This window comes from Jaculus jaculus, chromosome 3, assembly GCF_020740685.1.
Source record: "Jaculus jaculus isolate mJacJac1 chromosome 3, mJacJac1.mat.Y.cur, whole genome shotgun sequence".
Classification (NCBI taxonomy): domain Eukaryota; kingdom Metazoa; phylum Chordata; class Mammalia; order Rodentia; family Dipodidae; genus Jaculus; species Jaculus jaculus.
The window spans coordinates 175,869,101-175,888,610 of record NC_059104.1 but is presented as its reverse complement, the minus strand read 5'-3'; the positions used below and the strand labels follow the sequence as shown (position 1 = coordinate 175,888,610).

Genomic DNA, 19,510 nt, shown 5'->3' with positions numbered 1-19,510 from the left:
GACGTAAGCACATCTGATCTTACAGCTCTCTCGGCCCTGTCCTCTCAGGGCCGGCATACAAGGAGAGACTTTCATTTCCCGTTGCTTTCAATGACCTGATCTAGATTTGAGCTGGAGGTCACTGGAGGAAGACACAAAAGTTCCTCATCTGTGAAGTCACTTTTGGACCCTGTCTTTTTTTTTTTTTGTGAAGTAGGGTCTCACTCTAGCTCAGGCTGACCTGGAATTCACTCTGTAGTCTCAGGGTGGCCTCAAACTCATGACAATCCTCCTACCTCTGCCTCCCAAGTGCTGGGATTAAAGGCGTGCGCCACCCCGCCCAGCCCTCTTTTTATTTTATTATTTTTTTAAATTTGCAAGCAGAGGGAAATAGAGAGAAGAGAGGCAGAGAAAGAGTGGGCACTCCAGGGCCTCCAGCCACTGCAAACGAACTGCAGACGCATGTGCCCCTTGTGCATCTGGCTTACTTGGGTCCTGGGGTATCGAACCTGGGTCCTTTGGCTTTGCAGGCAAACGCCTTAACTGCTAAGCCATCTCTCCAGCCCGGGACCCTCTCTTTGATATATCTGAACATTGATCCACTTGTCCTTGACAGGAGAACTGTAACTCTGAAGGGGCTCCGGGCATCCCCAGTACAGCATACTGAGCCCTTCACAATACCCAAGAAAGCCCAGAGTGCGCAAACCTAGTCAGTAGACAGTTCACCGTTACCCGCCGGGTGCGTCCAGTCCTTTGCCTGTAAGGTAACTTCTCTCACTTATTTCTTTCTGAAGATGTCGCCACCATCAGGACAAGTGTAACCTTTAAGCTAACTGAAGGCAAGTGTAGTTTGAAAAAGGCTGAGCTGTTTCCTGAGGGTCTGCGAGCAGCGCTATCAGGTATGGAACAGATGGCTGGCATAGGATCCTGCCTGCATGTTGGGTAAGGGGGCCCGTGACCGGCTGATCTGGAAGTCCAAGGGGTGGACAGACAAGTGGCTGTCTCGCTGATACGAGCACACTTCAGACGGCACTGAAGCACTCAGAATCTCTTAGGGACTTTCTTCACCACGGTGAGCAGAGCCTGGCCAAGTGCCCGTATGTAGTCACAGGGTGACACCTCTGAGCTGCTTCTGTGAGGTCATTGGTTAAACTTTGGGGAAACCTCTGAGTTCACAGGAGTCAATAAAAGCTTAAGATGAATTAGCAACCTGTGATTGTGTTGGGTTAAATTTTTAAGTTTTCTTGACATATATAAGCCAATGATAGGAAAAAAAAAAAGTCAATTCAGAAATATCTTTGTGGGAGTGGTGTGTGGTACTGGGCATTGAACTCATGCTGGGTGAGTGCTCTACTGTTAAGCTATATCCCCAACTTTCTCTTTCCTTTTAAAAAATTCTTTTGGGCCGGGCGTAGTAAAAAGGGCTGGAGAGATGGCTTAGCGGTTAAGCGCTTGCCTATGAAGCCTAAGGACCCCGGTTCGAGGCTCGGTTCCCCAGGTCCCACATTAGCCAGATGCACAAGGGGGCGCACACGTCTGGAGTTCGTTTGCAGAGGCTGGAAGCCCTGGCGTGCCCATTCTCTCTCTCTCCCTCTATCTGTCTTTCTCTCTGTGTCTGTGGCTCTCAAATAAATAAATAAATAAATAAATAAATTTTTAAAAATTCTTTTTATTTTTATTTGAGAGAGAGAGAGAAATTTAAAGTGGCAGATAGAGAAAATAGATGTGTTAAGGCCTCCAGCCACTTCAAATGAACTCCAGATGCATGTGCCACCTTGTGCATCCAGCTTACGTGGGTCCTGGGGAATCAAACCTGGGTCCTTTGGCTTTCCAGGCAAGCACCTTAACCACTAAGCAATCTCTCCAGCCCTCTCTTTAATTTTTACTTTGCAGCAGAGAGTCACTAAATTGCCCAGGGTGGCCTTGGACTCACTACGCTCCTGGCAGACCTCGAACTTGTCACGTTCTTGCCCCAGCCTCAGCTTCCTGAGTAGCTGGCATTCTAGGCCTGCACCACCAAACCTGGCTAGAAATAACTTTGAGGAACAAAGACGTAACATTCCACATTCTTTTTTTTTTTTTTTTTTTTTTTTTTTGGTTTTTCGAGGCAGGGTCTCACTCTAGCCCAGGCTGACCTGGGATTCACTATGGAGTCTCAGGGTGGCCTCGAACTCACGGCGATCCTCCTACCTCTGCCTCCCGAGTGCTGGGATTAAAGGCGTGCGCCACCACGCCCGGCTTCATTCCACATTCTTGATGGTCTAGTTGTTGGAGGCTGTGAGTCTATTGGCTTTAGCAGAACACAAATCATCCAAGTATAACTGGTCTTACTGAAAAAAGCAGAATCTAACATTCTTCTTTCTGCCCTAGCTTATATTCCTAGAGTTACTTTGGAGTATACTTATGGTGATTTAAAAAAAAATATATATATATATTTAATTTTTTTTTTTTTGGTTTTTGGAAGTAGGGTCTCGCTCTAGCCCAGGCTGCCTGGAACGTACTCTGTAGTCTCAGGCTGACCTCAAACTCATGGTGATCCTCCTTTCTCTGCCTCCTGAGTGCTGGGACTAAAGGTGTGCGCCACCAGGCCCGGCTCAGGATGTGTATTATAAGGTTCCTTTCTTCAATGTGCCCTCAAATGAATCATTCAAAAAGTTCTTTTATTTTGATAAAGGGTCTTGCTCTAGCCCAGGCTGACCTGCAATTCACTATGGAGTCTCAGGGTGGCTTCCAACTCATGGCGATCTTCCTACATCTGCCTCCCGAGTGCCCCCCCCCCCCCCAGTACTGGGATTAAAGACATGCACCACCATGCCCAGCTTTTTTTTTTTTTTTTTTTTTTTTTGAGACAGGGTCTCATCTAATCCATGCTGGGCTCAAATTTATTATGTAGCCAAGAATGACCTTGAACTTCTAAGCCTCCTGCCTCTACCTACCAAGTGCTAGGATTACAGGCAAGTATAATCCTGACGTGGTTTTCTAGTCACCTTTGACTGTCAAGATCAATTTACTAGTCAAGATCAATTCTGGTGCCTCCATTTGATGGAATATTTGCACCCACTAATTATATGTATTCCAAGCATGTTAATGACATCGGCAAATGTTATTGCTGTGTTGCTCAGATGGAGGAGACAGTAACATTTTGCAAGTCTAATGCAATCAAAAGTGTATCTGAGGAAGTGAAATAGAAATAAAACCCAGAAAGTACACTATCATTAATATGTTTGAGGAGAATAGTGGATGATGTTAATTATTCTCTATATAATCCATACATCCTCATTTTATATTTTCAAATTAAGAAAGGAAGTCTTATTTAAAAATAGTTTTGGGGCTGGTGTGCTGGTTTAGCGATTAAGGCTGTTGCCTGCAAAGCCTAAGGACCCAAGTTCAACTCTCCAGATCCCACATAAGCCAGATGTACAAAGGTGAGGCAAGCACAAGATTGCATATGCCCACTAGGTGGCGCAAGTGTCTGGAGTTCTATTGCAGTGGTTGAGGCCCTGGTGCACCAATTCTTTCTCTCTGTTTCTCTTGCTATCTCTAAAAAAATAAAAATAAATAGTTTTGGTGTGGAGTTTACTTAATGGATTTTGCCACTGTTTATTGCTTAGTTTTCTTAAATATGGGGTTGTAGAACATGTTAACATTAGGGAAACAGATTGTATATAGGAACTCTTACTAATTTAGCAACCTTTCTGTAATCCAAACTTATTTCAAAAGACAAAGTTTTTGGCTGGAGATATGGCTTAGCAGTTAAGGTGGACCCAGATTCTATTCCTCAGTACCCACATAAGCCAGATGCACAAGGTGCCACATGCTTCTGGAGTTAGTTTGCAGTGGCTGGAGGCCTTGGCATGCCCATTCTCTCTCTTTCAATCAACCTCTTTCTCTCTCTCAAATAAATAAGCAATTGTTTTTAAGACAAAATTTTAAGCTGGACCTGGAGGCTCATATCTGCAATCCCAACATTCAGGAGGCTGAGGTAGGAAGGTTTGTGAGAGCCTGAAGTCATCCTCAGACACACACTGAGTTCCAAGCCAGACACAGGCTACAGAATGAGACCCTTTCTAGAAACCAAATGGAAAAATAGTTTTAAAAATAGATATAGAAAAACATTAAAAACAAACATCTGTTTAAGATTTGAAATTAAGGCTGGAGAGATGGCTTAGCGGTTAAACACTTTCCTGTGAAGCCTAAGGACCCTGGTTTGAGGCTCGACTCCCCAGGACCCATGTTAGCCAGATGCACAAGGGGGCACATGCGTCTGGAGTTCGTTTGCAGTGGCTGGAGGCCCTGGTGCACCCATTCTCTATCTATCTCTGCCTCTTTCTCTTTCTGTCTGTCTGTCACTCTCAAAATAAATAAACAAATAATTTAAAATAAATAAAAAGATTTGAAAAATAAATAAATAAATAATTTGAAATCAGCTTACAAAAGGGTAAAATAGATTTTCGAGGTGGAGAATATAGAGGGGAAATGAATCTGTCTTTTTCTTTGGTCCCTGGTGATCTGTTGCTTTGTAATATTAAAGAAGGGTGTTGTACAGATAATCCGTTAGCCCAATAAAGTCAAATTCATTGTGTGGCTGTGTGGACCTACTCTCTGGTGTGGTCTGGTCCACTGGCTACCAGTCAGCCAAGTCACTGGAAGCTGTGGGCAGAGACGAGGCCCCCCAAGTCAGGAATGGGACATGCAAAGCCCTGTCGTAAGTCCACAGTCCACTTTCATCCTAGATGCCCGCGTAGTGCTGTTCAGTTCTGTTCGTGCTCGGTGCCATTTATTGTTCCCGGTTATTTAGAAAGGAGACATCAATGCTGATGCTTTCTCCAGCTCTCCCTCGAGATGGCCTCTCGCCAGCCTCAGCTTGCCTGAGAGCCCTGGGCGGCTTCCTTTCATTGCCCACGGGAAGCCTCAGGCCCTGCTCTGGCCACCCCAGTCCAGTTTTGAGAAAATCCATCATGACACGACGTGCCACCTTTGCAAACAGCAGAGAATGCAAAACAACCCCTGGTCCTGTCTCCCACAGACGGGGCTGGTCAGTGGGACACAAAACGAATTTTCGAGAGCTGGGTTGTAAAGTTATATATAGGAGGCGATACTGGCTCTTCCAGGCGAAAATGTCTTCGGGTTCCAGGCTGGGGGCTTGCAACAGCTCGGCATGTGGGGTTAATCACGTAGCCCCTGGAGCATTGTTTTAATGAAATGTTTACTGAGCTCTAGCGAATGTTCAAGTGAGTGCTGGGCCAGGACTTGGCTTCCGATAATTCTGTTTCTTCATACAGAGAAGCACAGCTCCATAAAAGAGAGCTTCCGCTATGCAAACCTTACATGCAGCTCCGGCAAGCAAGTCCGCCCGACCGCCCCCAAGGAAATGTTTGTCACTGTTGAGTTTGAGCGTGAAACTTACCAAAAGGAGGTGACAGGTTGGTCTGAAAGCCATCTAAGGTGCCAGGCTCCTCACAGCTTGCTCGTTCTTTCTTCACCTCTCACTTTGCACCATTCCTGGGGGTGTGTGTGTTGGGGGGGGGGGGGTTGGAACCTAGCGCAAATACGGAAGTATCTCCTGTTTTAGTTTCACCCCCAAATTCTGCTGAATTGGTTTAGAACCTGATGGTTTGTTCTGTGCTACATAAAAACCCGAAGCCAGCATTTGGGTCAACAAATTTCTGTTTGAATGGAACCGCTGCCCAGCCTGCTAGGTGCCCACGTCCAGGTCTCTTCCCCTCCCGGTGCCCAGGGAACTCGGGGTGTTGGCAGGGGGCTCCAGCTTAGCCTGGACGTCCTCGCGCCCCGCGGCCTGACCTCTCCCCACGCCACTGTCCCCCCCTCTCCCCGCAGCCTCCTGTAATCTGAGCTGCACCGTGAAGCGGACCGAGAGGCGGCTGCGCAAGGCCATCCGCACGCTCCGCAAAGCGGCCCACCGCGAGCAGTTTCGCCTGCAGCTCTCGGGCGTGGACCTCGACGTAGCCAGGAAGCCCGCCCGGACCCCCGAACGGCGCCCCGGGGCCTGCGCCGTGGGCCAGGGCCGCGTGGAAAACCAGTGTGGTGAGTAGGCCAGGATGTCCTCCCTGACGGATCTGCGTCAAGAGAGGCCTGTGGACAGCCAGGGGAGTCAGTAGCAAGTCTGGGTCATCCTTCCTCCTTTTCTGGGTTCACTGCAGAGAACATTCTGGATACCCTTTCTCATCTGCTAACTGCCCTGCTGGGGGTCACTGCTGTGCTTACTAGACCTGAAGCTCCCCAGGGGGTTGAGATGTTGATCTCCCATTACCTGCCCCCCCCCCCAACTGGAATACCATCTGGCTTGTGATGGGCAGTGTTTGTCCAGTCGGGGGACAGGAAGGCAAGGTTGGGGGTGCTGCCCTGTCAGGAGATGAGGAATCTCTGGAGCACTGTTCCTGGCTAGGGCAGGACTGGGTGAATGAGGGTTCCCCAGCCCTCTCCATATTCCACTTTGGGTTTCTGTAGTCACAGTCCTTTGGCGTGAACCCCCGGTGGTAACAAATGGACTCCGCCCATGGTTGCATGCAGAGTCAAGCTGGTGGCACTCGGGCCCTCGGCAGGTCCCTGGGCTTCCGTACCAACCTCGTCTTACGTTGTTGGTGTCGGTATGTGGGCGCTCCAGAGCAGTATCAGCCCTGTACCTCTAACACAACCAAGCAAGTAGCTCAGGATGAGGGGTTCCAGGATGGTTGGTTTTGAGATTTCTTCTGGACAGTTGTGGAAGATGCTAACCTGAAAAGTCTTGGATGGGGAAATCGGGGTCTCAATTTATAGTGAACATAGTGGTTTATTCAGTTCTTTACCGTTAGGAACAGGCTTGCCACCGCATTATCTCACTTGATCCTGATGGAACCCTTCCCACATAGGGTCTGTCATCTCCGCTTAACAGGTGGATAGACTGTACACAGAGGGCTAAGTTCTTGGGCTCAAAACCCCACTGGTGGCCTAGAGAGATGGCTTAGCAGTTAAGGCACTTGCCTGCAAAGCTAAAGGACTCAGGTTCAATTCCCCAGGATCCACGTAAGCCAGATGCACATGGTGGTGCATGGACCTGGAGTTTGTTTGCAGTGGCCCTGGTGCACCCATTCTCTCTCTCTCTGCCCCTTTCTCTCTCAAATAAATAAATAAAAATAAAATAGTTAACAAAATTAAAAACATAATAATAATAAAACCCCACTAGTGCTCAAGATATTATTGAGCCTATTTTCTGCTCCCACATACAATGAAGTTCAATGGCCACATCTCACCAGGGGACACAGGTGTCCTTTGCGAAGTGTCAGCGGACTCAGGTCCAAGTGGAGATGCTTGGGGATGGCATCACAAGCCATGGCCCTGCACAGGCAAAGCTGAGCCCAGCTTGGCTCTGGAGATTTGCCCACAAGAGTGCCACAGCTTCAATCTGCTGCTTTGCCAAAGCTTAGAGAACTTCAAATGTAACTGTCCACCAGGGGCCAATTCCCAGATACTTTTGACTCTTATTCCAGCTGATTCTCTTAAAAAGAAAGTAAATCCATCCCAGCTGGCTGGTTTGTTCTCATTTAGCGTTCCAGTTTCCATTCCAAATGAGTGCTGAGAGCTGGCTGTCGCTGCCCTGCTTTCTAGGGTATCGTAGAAATTCAGAGCAGGCAGGCGTCCTCCTCCTGGACTCTCAGAGATGAACCGGACCTCCTCCATTTGCTGTTTTGCTGGGATGAAGCCTTGCAGGCCTACCAGGGAGGTTTTGTGGCCAGCCAAGAATTCTAGAAAACTAAGCCAGGAGTGGTGGTTCACACCTCTAATCCCAGCACTCAGGAGGCAGAGGTAGGAGGATCACCCGGAGTTTGAGGCCACCCTGAGACTACATAAGTGAATTCCACGTCAGCCTGGACTGGACTAGAAAACCTAGTGTTAATATTTGGGGGCCCTTTCCCAGGGAGCATATTGCCAGAATCCCCAGGAATATGTTTGGGGAGCAAAGACCCAAGGTTAAGGAGCAGGAGTTACTGCCACAGGCCTCCCCACTCTGGCACTCAGGAGAGAGGGCTATGTCACTGTCGTGCTGCATGAATGTGTCCCTGAGGTGGTTGGGTTGGTTTCTGAAAGAGGGAGTGTGTCTTCCTTCAAAAGCTTTCTCTCTCTCTTTTTAAGTTTTTATTTACTCGCACGTGCCAGGGTCTCTTGCCTCTACAAACGAATGTCTGTCTGGCTTTATGTGGATGGCTGGAGAATTAACCTGGACTGACAAGCTTTGCAAGCAAGTGCCTTTAACCACTGAGCAATCTTCTGTGCCCCTCCAACGCTTTCTTTGACACTTGATGAGTCCTGTACCACATGGGACCAAATCAGCTCCCGTGACAGCAATGCTGAAGATGTCACTGTGCAGAGAAGAAGACACAGGCATTACTACTGGCTTTCCTTTTTTCCCATTGGAGGGAGCGTGTAACAAAGAAGTCAGGAGTGTTTATTAGAAAAGACTTTTGAGGGCTGGAGGGATGGCTTAGCGGTTAAGGTGTTTGCCTGCAAAGCCAAAGGACCCAGGTTCAATTCCCTAGGACCCGTGTAAGCCAGATGCACAAGGGGACACATGCATCTGGAGTTCGTTTGCAGTGGCTGGAGGCCCTGGTGTGCCCATTGTCTCTGTCTCTCTTCTCTCTCTCTCTCTCTCTGTCTCTGCTTGCAAAGATAAATAATTAAATAAATAAAATAATAAAGAAAGAAAGAAAAATGCTTTTGAGCAGCCAGGCATGGTGATGCATGCCTTTAATCCTGCACTCAGGAGGCAGAGGTAAGGAGATTGCTGTGAATTCAAGGCCAGCCTGTGTGCCTATATGGTGAGTGCCAGGTCAGCCTGGGCTAGGGTGGGACCCCACCTCAACAGAACACACACATGAAAAAGACAAGCACAAATCTCAGACCTCATGAAGTTCAAACTCCAGAAGAAGGAAACTGGCAGCTAACCCCACAGACAAGGACCCACACTGTGTGGCAGGTGGTGAGAAGGGTATGGAGAACAAACAGATCAGCCTGGCGAGGTGAGGGGTGAGGAATGTACCCCCCACGATATCGACTTGGTCAGGGAAGGGGTCACCGCAAGTGACACTGTAGACACAGAGGAAAGTGGGAGCAGGCTATGGGGTTATCTGGAGGAAGAGTGTTCTAGGCAAAGGGAACAGAAAGTTAAAAAAACAAAACAAACAGGTATTGGAAGGAAGCCCAGGATGCTGAGCGCTGAGGGGAGGAAGGGGGCGCTGATGATGGGACAAAGGCCTAAATCCGCTGGGAACTGAGAGAGGTGAGGCCTTGACTTTGAGTCAGAAGGAGAGAGAAAGCTAGCCGAGGGCATTGCACAGAGGATTTAAAGGGTCTGACTTATCTTTTTGTTTGTTTTGGTTTTTCGAGGTAGGGTCTCACTCTAGCCCGGGCTGACTTGAAATTCACTCTGTAGTCTCAGGGTAGCTTTGAACTCACAGTGATCCTCCTACCTCTGCCTCCTGAGTGCTGGGATTAAAGGCGTGTGCCACCACGCCCGGCTTGGATCTGGCTTATGTTTAAAAAATAACTGGGTTTATACTGTATTTTTAATTTAAAAAAAGAAAATTTTGGGTTTTTTTTTTTATTCATTTGAGAGCGACAGAGAAAGAGGCAGAGAGAGAGAGAGAGAGAGAGAGAGAGAGAGAATGGGCGCGCCAGGGCTTCCAGCCACTGCAAACGAACTCCAGACCCGTGCGCCCCCTTGTGCATCTGGCTAACGTGGGTCCTGGGGAATCAAGCCTCGAACCGGGGTCCTTAGGCTTCACAGGCAAGCGCTTAACCGCTAAGCCATCTCTCCAGCCCTATACTGTATTTTTTGCAAGCAAGCACCTTTAACCACTGAGCCATCTTCCCAGCATAATGAATATATTTAAAAAGTACATATCAATACATTTTGAATATTCATGTGACTGGTTTATTTGTTTTCACAAGCATTTTTCTGTGTTAAAGCAGCTGCCCCCCCCCCTTTTTTTTCTTTCCGAGGTAGGGTCTCACTAGCTCAGGCTGACCTGGAGTTCACTCTAGTCTCAGAGTGGCCTCAAACTCATGGCGATCCTCCTACCTCTGCCTCCCCAGTGCTGGGATTAAAGGTGTGCGCCACCACACCCACCTTCCTTTTTTTCTTTTTTCTTTTTCTTTTTCCTTTTTTTATAACAGGGTATTATGTAGCCCAAACTCGCCTGGGACTTGCTACATAGCCAAGATTGACCTTGAACTCTTGATCCTCCTGCCTGTACTTTCCCAGTGCTAGGATTCTAGGCATGTGCCACCACGCCTGGCTTTATACTGGTGCCTGGAATCAAACAAGTGGTCTTCCGGGCATTTTAAGCAAGCACTCTACCAGTGAGCTACGTCCCAGCCTATATTTCAGAACTCAGCATATGCAGATTTAAAAAAAATATATTTTATTTATTTATTTATTTATTTATTTGATACAGAGAAAGAGGCAAAGAGAGAGAGAAAATGGGTGTGCCAGGGTCTCTAGCCGCTGCAAACGAACTCCAGATGTATGCACCCCCTTGTGCATCTGGCTTACGTGGGTCCTAGAGAATCAAACCAGGATCCTTTGGCTTTTCAGGCAAATGCCTTAACCACTAAGCCATCTCTCCAGCCCCATTAAAAAAAAAAAATTGTGGGCTGGAGAGATGGCTTAGCGGTTAAGCGCTTGCCTGTGAAGCCTAAGGACCCCGGTTCAAGGCCCGGTTCTCCAGGTCCCACGTTAGCCAGATGCACAAGGAGGCGCACGCATCTGGAGTTCGTTTGCAGTGGCTGGAAGCCCTGGCGCACCCATTCTCTCTCTCCCTCTATCTGTCTTTCTCTCTGTGTCTGTCACTCTCAAACAAATAAATAAATAAAATTAAAAAAAAAAACTTAAAAAAATAAAAAAAAATTGTGTGTGCATGATGATGATGAGTGTATGAGTGTGTGTGTGTGTGTGTGTGTGTGTGTGTGTGTGTGCTGGGACACATGTGGAGGTCAGAGGGCACCTTTGTCCTCTCCTTCCACTGACTGTGTTTGAGATGGAGTCTCTCTTGCTTTTGTCACTAGGAAGGCCAGACTAGCTGGGTATGTGGGCCTTGGGATGCTTTTGACTCTGCCTTCCATTGTCATAGGCATGTTGGGATGACAGCTGCACACGCCACTTTTGCATCTGGCTTTCTGAGGGTGCTGGGGATGCAAACTCCGGTCAAAACAAGCGTCTTTGACCACTGAGTCATCTCCCCAGCCAGTGGATCCTAATTATTCTGTTATAAACAGTGCTGCTATGAAGATCCTTCTCTGTGTGCATGCCAATGTTTCTGAAAGATAGACTTCAGAAAGTATAGTTACTAGATCAAAGAATGTGCATCTGTAAACAGTAGTAGACGCTGCCAACTTCTCTCTCAAAAGCACCATGCTGACGTGTATTGCCTCAACACTGCGTTTGTGTTTACTAACTCTTGCAGTCAAGTTCACATTGCTGGTAGAAATCACCCAACCAAGAGCAGGTTGTGGTATTAAAAAAGAGGTTTATTTTGGCTCACAGGCTCGAGGGAGAAGCTCCATGATGGCAGGGGAAAACGATGGCATGAGCAGAGGGTGGACATCACCCCCTGGCCAACATAAAGTGGACCATAGCAGCAGGAGAGTGTGCCAAACACTGGCATGGGGAAACTGGCTATAAGCCCGCCCCCCAAAATACAGCACCTCCAGTAGGCTTTAATTTCCAGTTGCTATCAGCTGGGGAGACTAGCATTCAGAACACCTAAGTTTATGGGGGACACCTGAATCAAACTATCACACTATCCCACATCCTTACAAACAGGAACTATTCGTCACTGATCATTTTTTAAATCTTCAAACCTAAGAAGCCAAAAATAGTAATAAAATAATTTTAATCTTTTTGGAATTAGTACTCTCAACTTATACCAAAAAGAATCACTTTTTTAAAGAATCACTTTTTTAAAAAAGTTTTTATTTATTTATTTGAGAGCGACAGACACAGAGAGAAAGACAGATAGAGGGAGAGAGAGAGAATGGGCGCGCCAGGGCTTCCAGCCTCTGCAAACGAACTCCAGACGCGCGCGCCCCCTTGTGCATCTGGCTAACGTGGGACCTGGGGAACCAAGCCTCGAACCGGGGTCCTTAGGCTTCACAGGCAAGTGCTTAACCACTAAGCCATCTCTCCAGCCCAAGAATCACTTTCTAAAAATATTTTTCCTGAGCCAGAGTGAGACCCTACCTCAAAAAACCAAAAACATATATATATATATATATATATTATTTATGTATTTGAGAGAGAGAGAGAGAATAGATGTACCAAAGCACCTGTGCATCTAGCTTATGAGGGCCCTGGGGAATCAAATCTGGGTCCTTTAGCTTGGCTAGTAAGCACCTTAACAACTAACCCATCTCTCCAGCCCAAGAATTACTTTTAACCACATTTAAAACATTCTTTGTTTAATTTATTTATTTGCAAGCAGAAAGAGGGAATGAGTATGTCAGGGCCTGTAGCCATCACAAATAAACTTTAGATGTATGTACCCCCTTTTTGTTTTTATTTATTTATTTTTTTTAAAAAAGATTTATTTTTATTTATTTATTAGAGACAGAGAAAGTGAGAGAGAGGAAGAGAGAGAGTGAGAATGGGCATGCCAGGGCCTCTAGCCACTGCAAACTCCAGAAGCATGTGCCACCATGTGCATCTGGCTTACGTGGGACCTGGAGAATTGAACCTGGGTCCTTAGGCTTCATAGACAAGTGCCTTAACCACTAAACCATCTCTCCAGCCCTTATTTTTATTTTGTTTTCTTTCTTTCTTTTCTTTTTTTTCTTTTTTTTTTTTTTTGAGGTAGAGTCTTACTTCAGCCCAGGCTGACCCAGATCTCACACTGTAGTCTTAGACTGGCCTCGAACTCATAGTGATCCTCCTACCTCTGCCTCCCAAGTGCTGGGATTAAAGGCATGTGCCAGCATGCCTGGTTTAACCTGATTTTTTATTTGTTAGAGAAAGAGAGAGAGAGAAAGAGGCAAATAGAAAGAATGGTTGCAGCAGGGCTTCTAGCCACTGCAAATGAACTGCAGATGCATGTGCCACCTTATGCATCTGGCTTATGTGGATACTGGGGAACAGGACCTGGGTCCCTAGACTGTACAGGCAAGCACCTTTTTTTAAAAAAAATTTTTTTAATTTATCTATTTGAGAGAGACAGACACAGAGAGAAAGGCAGAGAGAGAGAGAGAAGGGGCACACCAGGGCCTCTAGCCACTACAAACGAACTCCAGATGCGTGCGCCCCCTTGTGCATCTGGCTAATGTGGGTCCTGGGGAACCGAGCCTCGAACCGGGGTCCTTAGGCTTCACAGGCAAGCGCTTAACCGCTAAGCCATCTCTCCAGCCCCAGGCAAGCACCTTAACTGCTAACCCATCTCTCCAGCCCACATGTGCCCCTTTTATACATTTGGCTTTACATGGGTAGTGGGAATCAAACTTAGGTAGTTAGGTTTTGGCATTAGGTTCTGTAGGCAAGTGCGTTAACCACTGAGCCATCTCTTAGCACCCTGAAACACACACCTTTTTTTTCCAAGGTAGGGTCTCACTCCAGCCCAGGCTGAGCTGGAACTCACTCTGTAGTCCCAGGCTGGACTCAAACTCACAGTGATCCTCCTATCTCTGCCTGGGATTAAAGGTGTGTACCACCACACCTGGTGAAACCATTCTTATTGTCACTTATACATAATAAAGGGTATTAATTTGGCATTTGGGAACATCTTGCTCTTCAAGTAACCTTTGCACCATCTGTGATCCATTTTAGCAAGATGTCAAGAGGAAAGAAAGACAGAAAAGAGATTCTATGTTATGAAGAACAGCTTCATAGCTTAGACTTGTAGCTCATATAGAACTCTTTGATAGCATGAGTGGAACCCTGGGTTTGATCCCAGCACCACAGAAATAAAACCCTAAGAACCACATGAAAAATTATCTATGCTGGGCGTTGTGTCTTACACCTTTAATCCCAGCATGTGGGAGGCAGAGGCAGGAGGATCACCATGAGTTCAGGCCACCATGAGACTACCAAATGAATTCCAGGTCAGCCTCAGCTAGAGCAAGACCCTACCTTGAAGAAAAAGAAAAAAAAGAAAAATTATGCCAGTTTTTTTTTGTTTTTTTTTGTTTGTTTGTTTGTTTTGTTTTTCAAAGTAGGGTCTCACTCTAGACCAGGCTGACCTGGAATTCACTGTGTAGTCTCAGGATGGCCTTGAACTCATGGCGATGTGGTAGCACACGTGTGAAATTCCAGCACTCAGGAGGCAGAAGCAGGAGCTCAAGTTGGAGGCCAGCCAGGTCTACATAGTAAGACTGTCTCAATATAAAACAACAAACCTGGAGTTTGTTTACAGTGGTTAGAGGCCCTGACGTGCCCATCCTCTCTCTCTCTCTCTCTGTAATAAATAAAAGTTTCTAAAAAAAAAAACAAAGAATAATTTAATAAACTGTTGACATTTACTGAACATTTACAGTGTGTTCAGCATCATGTTAAGTGCTTCACATATATGATCTCATTTAACCCTCGCAAGTCTATATGGCATCATGGCCTTTTTTACAGAGAAGGAAATTGTTGAGGTTTGAATGATATGTCTCCCTATAGGCTCAGGTGTTTTGAATACTTGATCTCCGGCAGGTGGCAGTTTGGGACAGTTGTGGAGCCTTTGGGAAATGGAGCCTTGCTGAAGGAGATGTGACTCTGAGGTCGAGCTATGAGGTTTATTCAGCCACATTCGGTATAGCTAACTCAGACCACTTCCTTCCTGCTTCTAAATTTTTATTTATTTATTTGAGAGTGACAGACACAGAGAGAAAGACAGATAGAGGGGGAGAGAGAGAATGGGCGCGCCAGGGCTTCCAGCCTCTGCAAACGAACTCCAGATGCGTGCGCCCCCTTGTGCATCTGGCTAACGTGGGACCTGGGGAACCGAGCCTCGAACCGGGGTCCTTAGGCTTCACAGGCAAGCGCTTAACAGCTAAGCCATCTCTCCAGCCCTCCTTCCTGCTTCTGAGACAAGATACGATCCTCCCGCTGTCTGCTTTTCAACAGCCATGACACAACCTCCCCTCTAAGCTGTAAGCTGAAATAAGCTCTTTCTTTCCACATCTCCTTTTAGTCAGGTTATTTTGTCCCAGCAATGAGAAGGTAATTGCAGAAACTAAGGTGTAGGAAGGAATGACTTTTCCCAATATCCACCAGCACGTAAATGACAGAGGCAAGGCTCAAATCTAGGTCTGGCTCAAGACCCTGTCTCTCATTTTGTCAATTTGAATACTCTTACCTGTCCTGAGATCTGTGCCCTGAAGTCATCTCCCTCCAAGGGCCAGCCCTGTGGTAGGTGCTGAGGAGCCCTGGGTAAATAAGTCACTATCCTCTTGAGCTGAAGACAGCGCCTCAGGGCAGGATCAGAGGAGCTTTCTCAAGAGAGGGAGGTATTGCAGTCTCTTTCCTAGCGCTGGCACAAACACCCGGCCAGAAGCAGCTTATAGAACAAAAGGGTTTATTTCAGGCTTACAGAACCCAGTGGACGCACCGTTAGGGCAGAAGAAGACGGCCCACTTCTGCAGATCCACAGAAGAGAGACACAGCCAACAGCCAGAGCTCCAACTGCTTTCAGAGCACACCTTAGGTCTGCCCTACAAGAGCTGCCCCCAGTGCTACTTCCTCCAGCAGGCTGCTGGAGATTGTAGGAAGCTTAATCGAAACTCATGGGGGACATACATTAACATCCAGACAGCCACAGGGCGAGTGTTCGGGCAGCAGCACAGCCCCGGGAAAGCCTGGGCACAGAGGATTCCTGCACATCAGTGCCGTGAACCTGGGGAACTAGATAGGGTGTGGTGGGCAAGTAGGCTAGGGGAAGGCATGCCCAAGTCATGGGAAACCTTGAATGTTCTGGTGGGGTGCTCTAGCTCCCACATTAGGTGACATGGTCTCATTAGAGGATTTAATTGGGACGTGTCCCTGTCACTTATGTATTCAAGAAAGATCTTCCTGCCTCCATTGGGACAGATAGGACTACAGGCATAAAGACCAGCTGGGGTGGTTGAGGTTGAGTGCATCACATGACCCAGCGAGACCATCAAGACCCTGACCAGGTGGAGAGAAAGCAATGGGTCAGAGGAGCACTCAGGAGGGAAGATCAGCAGCACTGGGAACAAGTGTGGAAGTGCGGGGGGGTGAGCCAGGGGTTTCTGACACGGCCTCTGATCTTGCCCCTTGTTCCCTCATCTTACTTAGCCTTGCTTTGTTTGCAGGAGGTGCTGAGAAAAAGTCAGTGGGTTGGTTGAATGGTTAGATGAATGATCACTAGAGAAGAAGTAATCAGAAAAGATTTATAGGAGAATCAGGAAAAAAAAATAGGCTCTTGGGAGAACATGAGAAAGGAGGAATATTCAGATTAAAAAAAAAAGGGGGAAGCTCAAAACTGAATGTTGATCAGAGAAACTGAAAAATTCTGGGAGTTGAATCAAGGAGGGTTTGAGACCAGGAGTGAAGCGATCTGAGAAAAACATCAAAAGCACCAATCCCCGTACAGAGAGCACGGGAAGTAGGTGGAAGGCTCTTGCAGTCACCAAAGAAAGAGGTGGTGAAGACAGAAAGGACATGGGGCTGAGGGATGGAGCAGGGAGCCTTGGAGACCCAGAGAATAGAGATGCCCTTTGCTTAAAAGAGTGAAACCAGGGCTGGAGAGATGGCTTAGCGGTTAAGCGCTTGCCTGTGAAGCCTAAGGACCCCGGTTCGAGGCTCGGTTCCCCAGGTCCCACGTTAGCCAGATGCACATGGGGGCGCACGCGTCTGGAGTTTGTTTGCAGAGGCTGGAAGCACTGGCGCGCCCATTCTCTCTCTCTCCCTCTATCTCTCTTTCTCTCTGTGTCTGTTGCTCTCAAATAAAAAAAAAAAAATTTAAAAATTAAAAAAAAAAAAAAAGAGTGAAACCAGAGGCAAGAGGGAGAAATATTCCCCTGGGCAACTTGAATTTGAGATTTCCAGGCAGAGCTATTGTGTTTTCTTACTTCTGTAATAAAGTACCTGACAAATGCAAGTTAAGGAAGGGAAGTTTATGCTTTTTCTTTCTTTTGGCTCATGGTTTGAGGGTACAGTTGATCATGACAGGAAGAAATGGTGGCAAAAGGATGAGACAGCTGGTTATATCGCATCTGCAGTTGAGAGAGAGAGAATGAATCTGGTAGTAAGTACTCTTCCTCACTGAGTCATCTCCTCAGCTCTAAAAGGAGGCATTCTGGGCTGGAGAGATGGCTTAGTGGTTAAGCGCTTGCCTGTGAAGCCTAAGGACCCCGGTTCGAGGCTCGGTTCCCCAGCACCCACGTTAGCCAGATGCACAAGTGGGTGCATGTGTCTGGAGTTCATTTGCAGAGGCTGGAAGCCCTGGCGCGCCCATTCTCTCTCTCTCCCTCTATCTGTCTTTCTCTCTGTATCTGTCGCTCTCAAATAAATTAATTAATTAATTAAAAAAAATTTAAAAGGAGGCATTCTAAGTCTATTTGATTAGTACAGTTAAACTGTAAGGATCCTCAGTGCAGTGGAAGAAGTGAATCGGTCAGTCTCTCCACACCCCCAGATTTGTGAAATGCCCACAATTCTCTTCTCTCGAGGATCTTTCTTTTCTGTCTTTCTCTCTCTATATATATCTCTTTTGGTTTTTGAGGTAGGGTCTCACTCTAGCCCAGGCTGACCTGGAGTTCACTATGGAGTCTCAGGGTAGCCTTGGCCTTGAACTCACAGCGATCCTCCTACCTCTGCCTCCTGAGTGCTGGGATTACAGGCATATGCCACCACACTCGGCCTCTTGGGGATCTTTTTTCCGCAAGTGTCACATGGACTAAGAAATCAGCCTTATACCTTATACATAACCAGTAGAGCTTTTTCTCTTGTTTAATAGGTAAAAAACTTATATACATAGATCTGAGAATGTTTTTTCTACACCCAGCCTATGAGGTATTGGACCCTGTCTCAAAGACACCAGGGAGCCAGTCTAACACTAAGATGGCTGAGAGGCCTCTCAGGATCAATGCTTCCTTCATGCTTCCTCCTCCCTCCCAATCCAAGTTGTTTCTCTTTCTCTCGGTCAATAACACCCCATCCAGTAGCTCAGTCTAAAACTCTGGGGTCTCTCTGCTGTGCTCCTCAGCTGTCCACTGGCAGACCTTGTCAGTCCACCTCCAGGTTGTCTCCTGAAACCAGCTAGTTTTTTCCTTCCCTATCATAACTACCCTGGTCCAATTCACTGTCTTCTCCTCCAATCTGTCCTGACAGGATGGGAATGGTCTCTTTCTCCTTACCTGTCCTTAGTCTGTTCTCACACAGCAGCCAAAAGGTGGCTTAGAATCATAAATCCCATCTGTTGCAGTCAGGTTCTCATTGCTGGTAGAAATCACCCAACCAAGAGCAGCTTGTGGGGGGAGAAAAAGAAAAGAGGTTTATTTTGGCTTACAGGCTTGAGGGGGAAGCTTGATGATGGCATTCCGAACACCTACGTGTATGAGGGACACCTGGATCAAACCACCACTCCATCCTATCACTTCCCTATTCAGAACCTCCAACACACTGCAGGTAAGGCCTTGTTTGCTTATCATGGCCTTCAAGAACCTGCATGGGCTGGACGGACGGCTTAGCAATTAAGGTGCTTGCCTGCAAAGTCAAAGGAGCCAGGTTCAATTCCCTAGGGCCCACATTTGCCAGCTGCACAAGGTGGTACATGTGTCTGGAGTTTGTTTGCAGTGGCTGGAGGCCCTAGTGTGCCCATTCTCTCCCTCTCTCTCCCTCTTTCTCTCTGTCAAATTAAAAAAAAAAAAAAAAAAAACCTGCATGATTTGGCCCATGCTTGCAATAAGTTTGTTTGCTTGCCCGTGTGGTCTCACGTCTCATTATGTAGCCCTCATTGACTTTCAGTGAATCCCCTGCTTCATCCCAGCATTGGGGTTATGGGCACTCACCTGCATACCTTGCTCCTTGCTCACTTAAAAATTTTTGTTTTGAAGCCTTACATGGTGGTGCACACCTTTAATCCCAGTACTTGGGAGGCAGAGGTAGGAGTATTGCTGTGAGTTCGAAGCAACCCTGAGTCTAGTGAATTCCAGGTCAGCCTGAGCTAGAGTGAGACCCTACCTTGAAAAACCAAAAGAAAAAAAAATTTTTTTTTGAGGTAGGGTCTCATTCTAGCCCAGGCTAGCCTCAAACTCATGGTAATCCTTCTGCTTCTGACTCCCGAGTGCTGGGATTAAAGGCATGTGCCACTATGCCCAATTTAAAAACTTTTTAAAAAATCTATTGATTTTTAATCTTAAAAAATTTTTATTTTATTTGAGAGAGAGAGAGAATGGGCACACCAGGGCCTTCAGCCACTGTAAATGAACTCCGGATGCATGTGCCACTTTGTGCATCTGGCTTACGTGGGTGCTGGGGAATTGAACCTGGGTCCTTTGGCTTCACAGGCAAACTCCTTAACTGCTCAGCTAATCTCCAGCCCTT

The 19,510-nt window shown here is 47.0% G+C and overlaps 1 protein-coding gene across 3 annotated transcripts in view; it reads left to right on the top strand.

Annotated features, from left to right (window-relative positions):
• Positions 1–19,510, top strand: part of Scube2 (signal peptide, CUB domain and EGF like domain containing 2) — a 93,474-nt gene that overhangs the window by 50,895 nt on the left and 23,069 nt on the right. For 2 of the 3 annotated variants that reach the window (XM_045146315.1, XM_045146314.1), the window contains exons 14-16: positions 774–878; positions 5,262–5,402; positions 5,818–6,024. In XM_045146315.1, coding sequence (XP_045002250.1) covers positions 774–878; positions 5,262–5,402; positions 5,818–6,024 — 453 coding nt within the window. The remainder of the gene's footprint in view (positions 1–773; positions 879–5,261; positions 5,403–5,817; positions 6,025–19,510) is intronic. The other variant, XM_045146316.1, reaches the window with a different exon arrangement.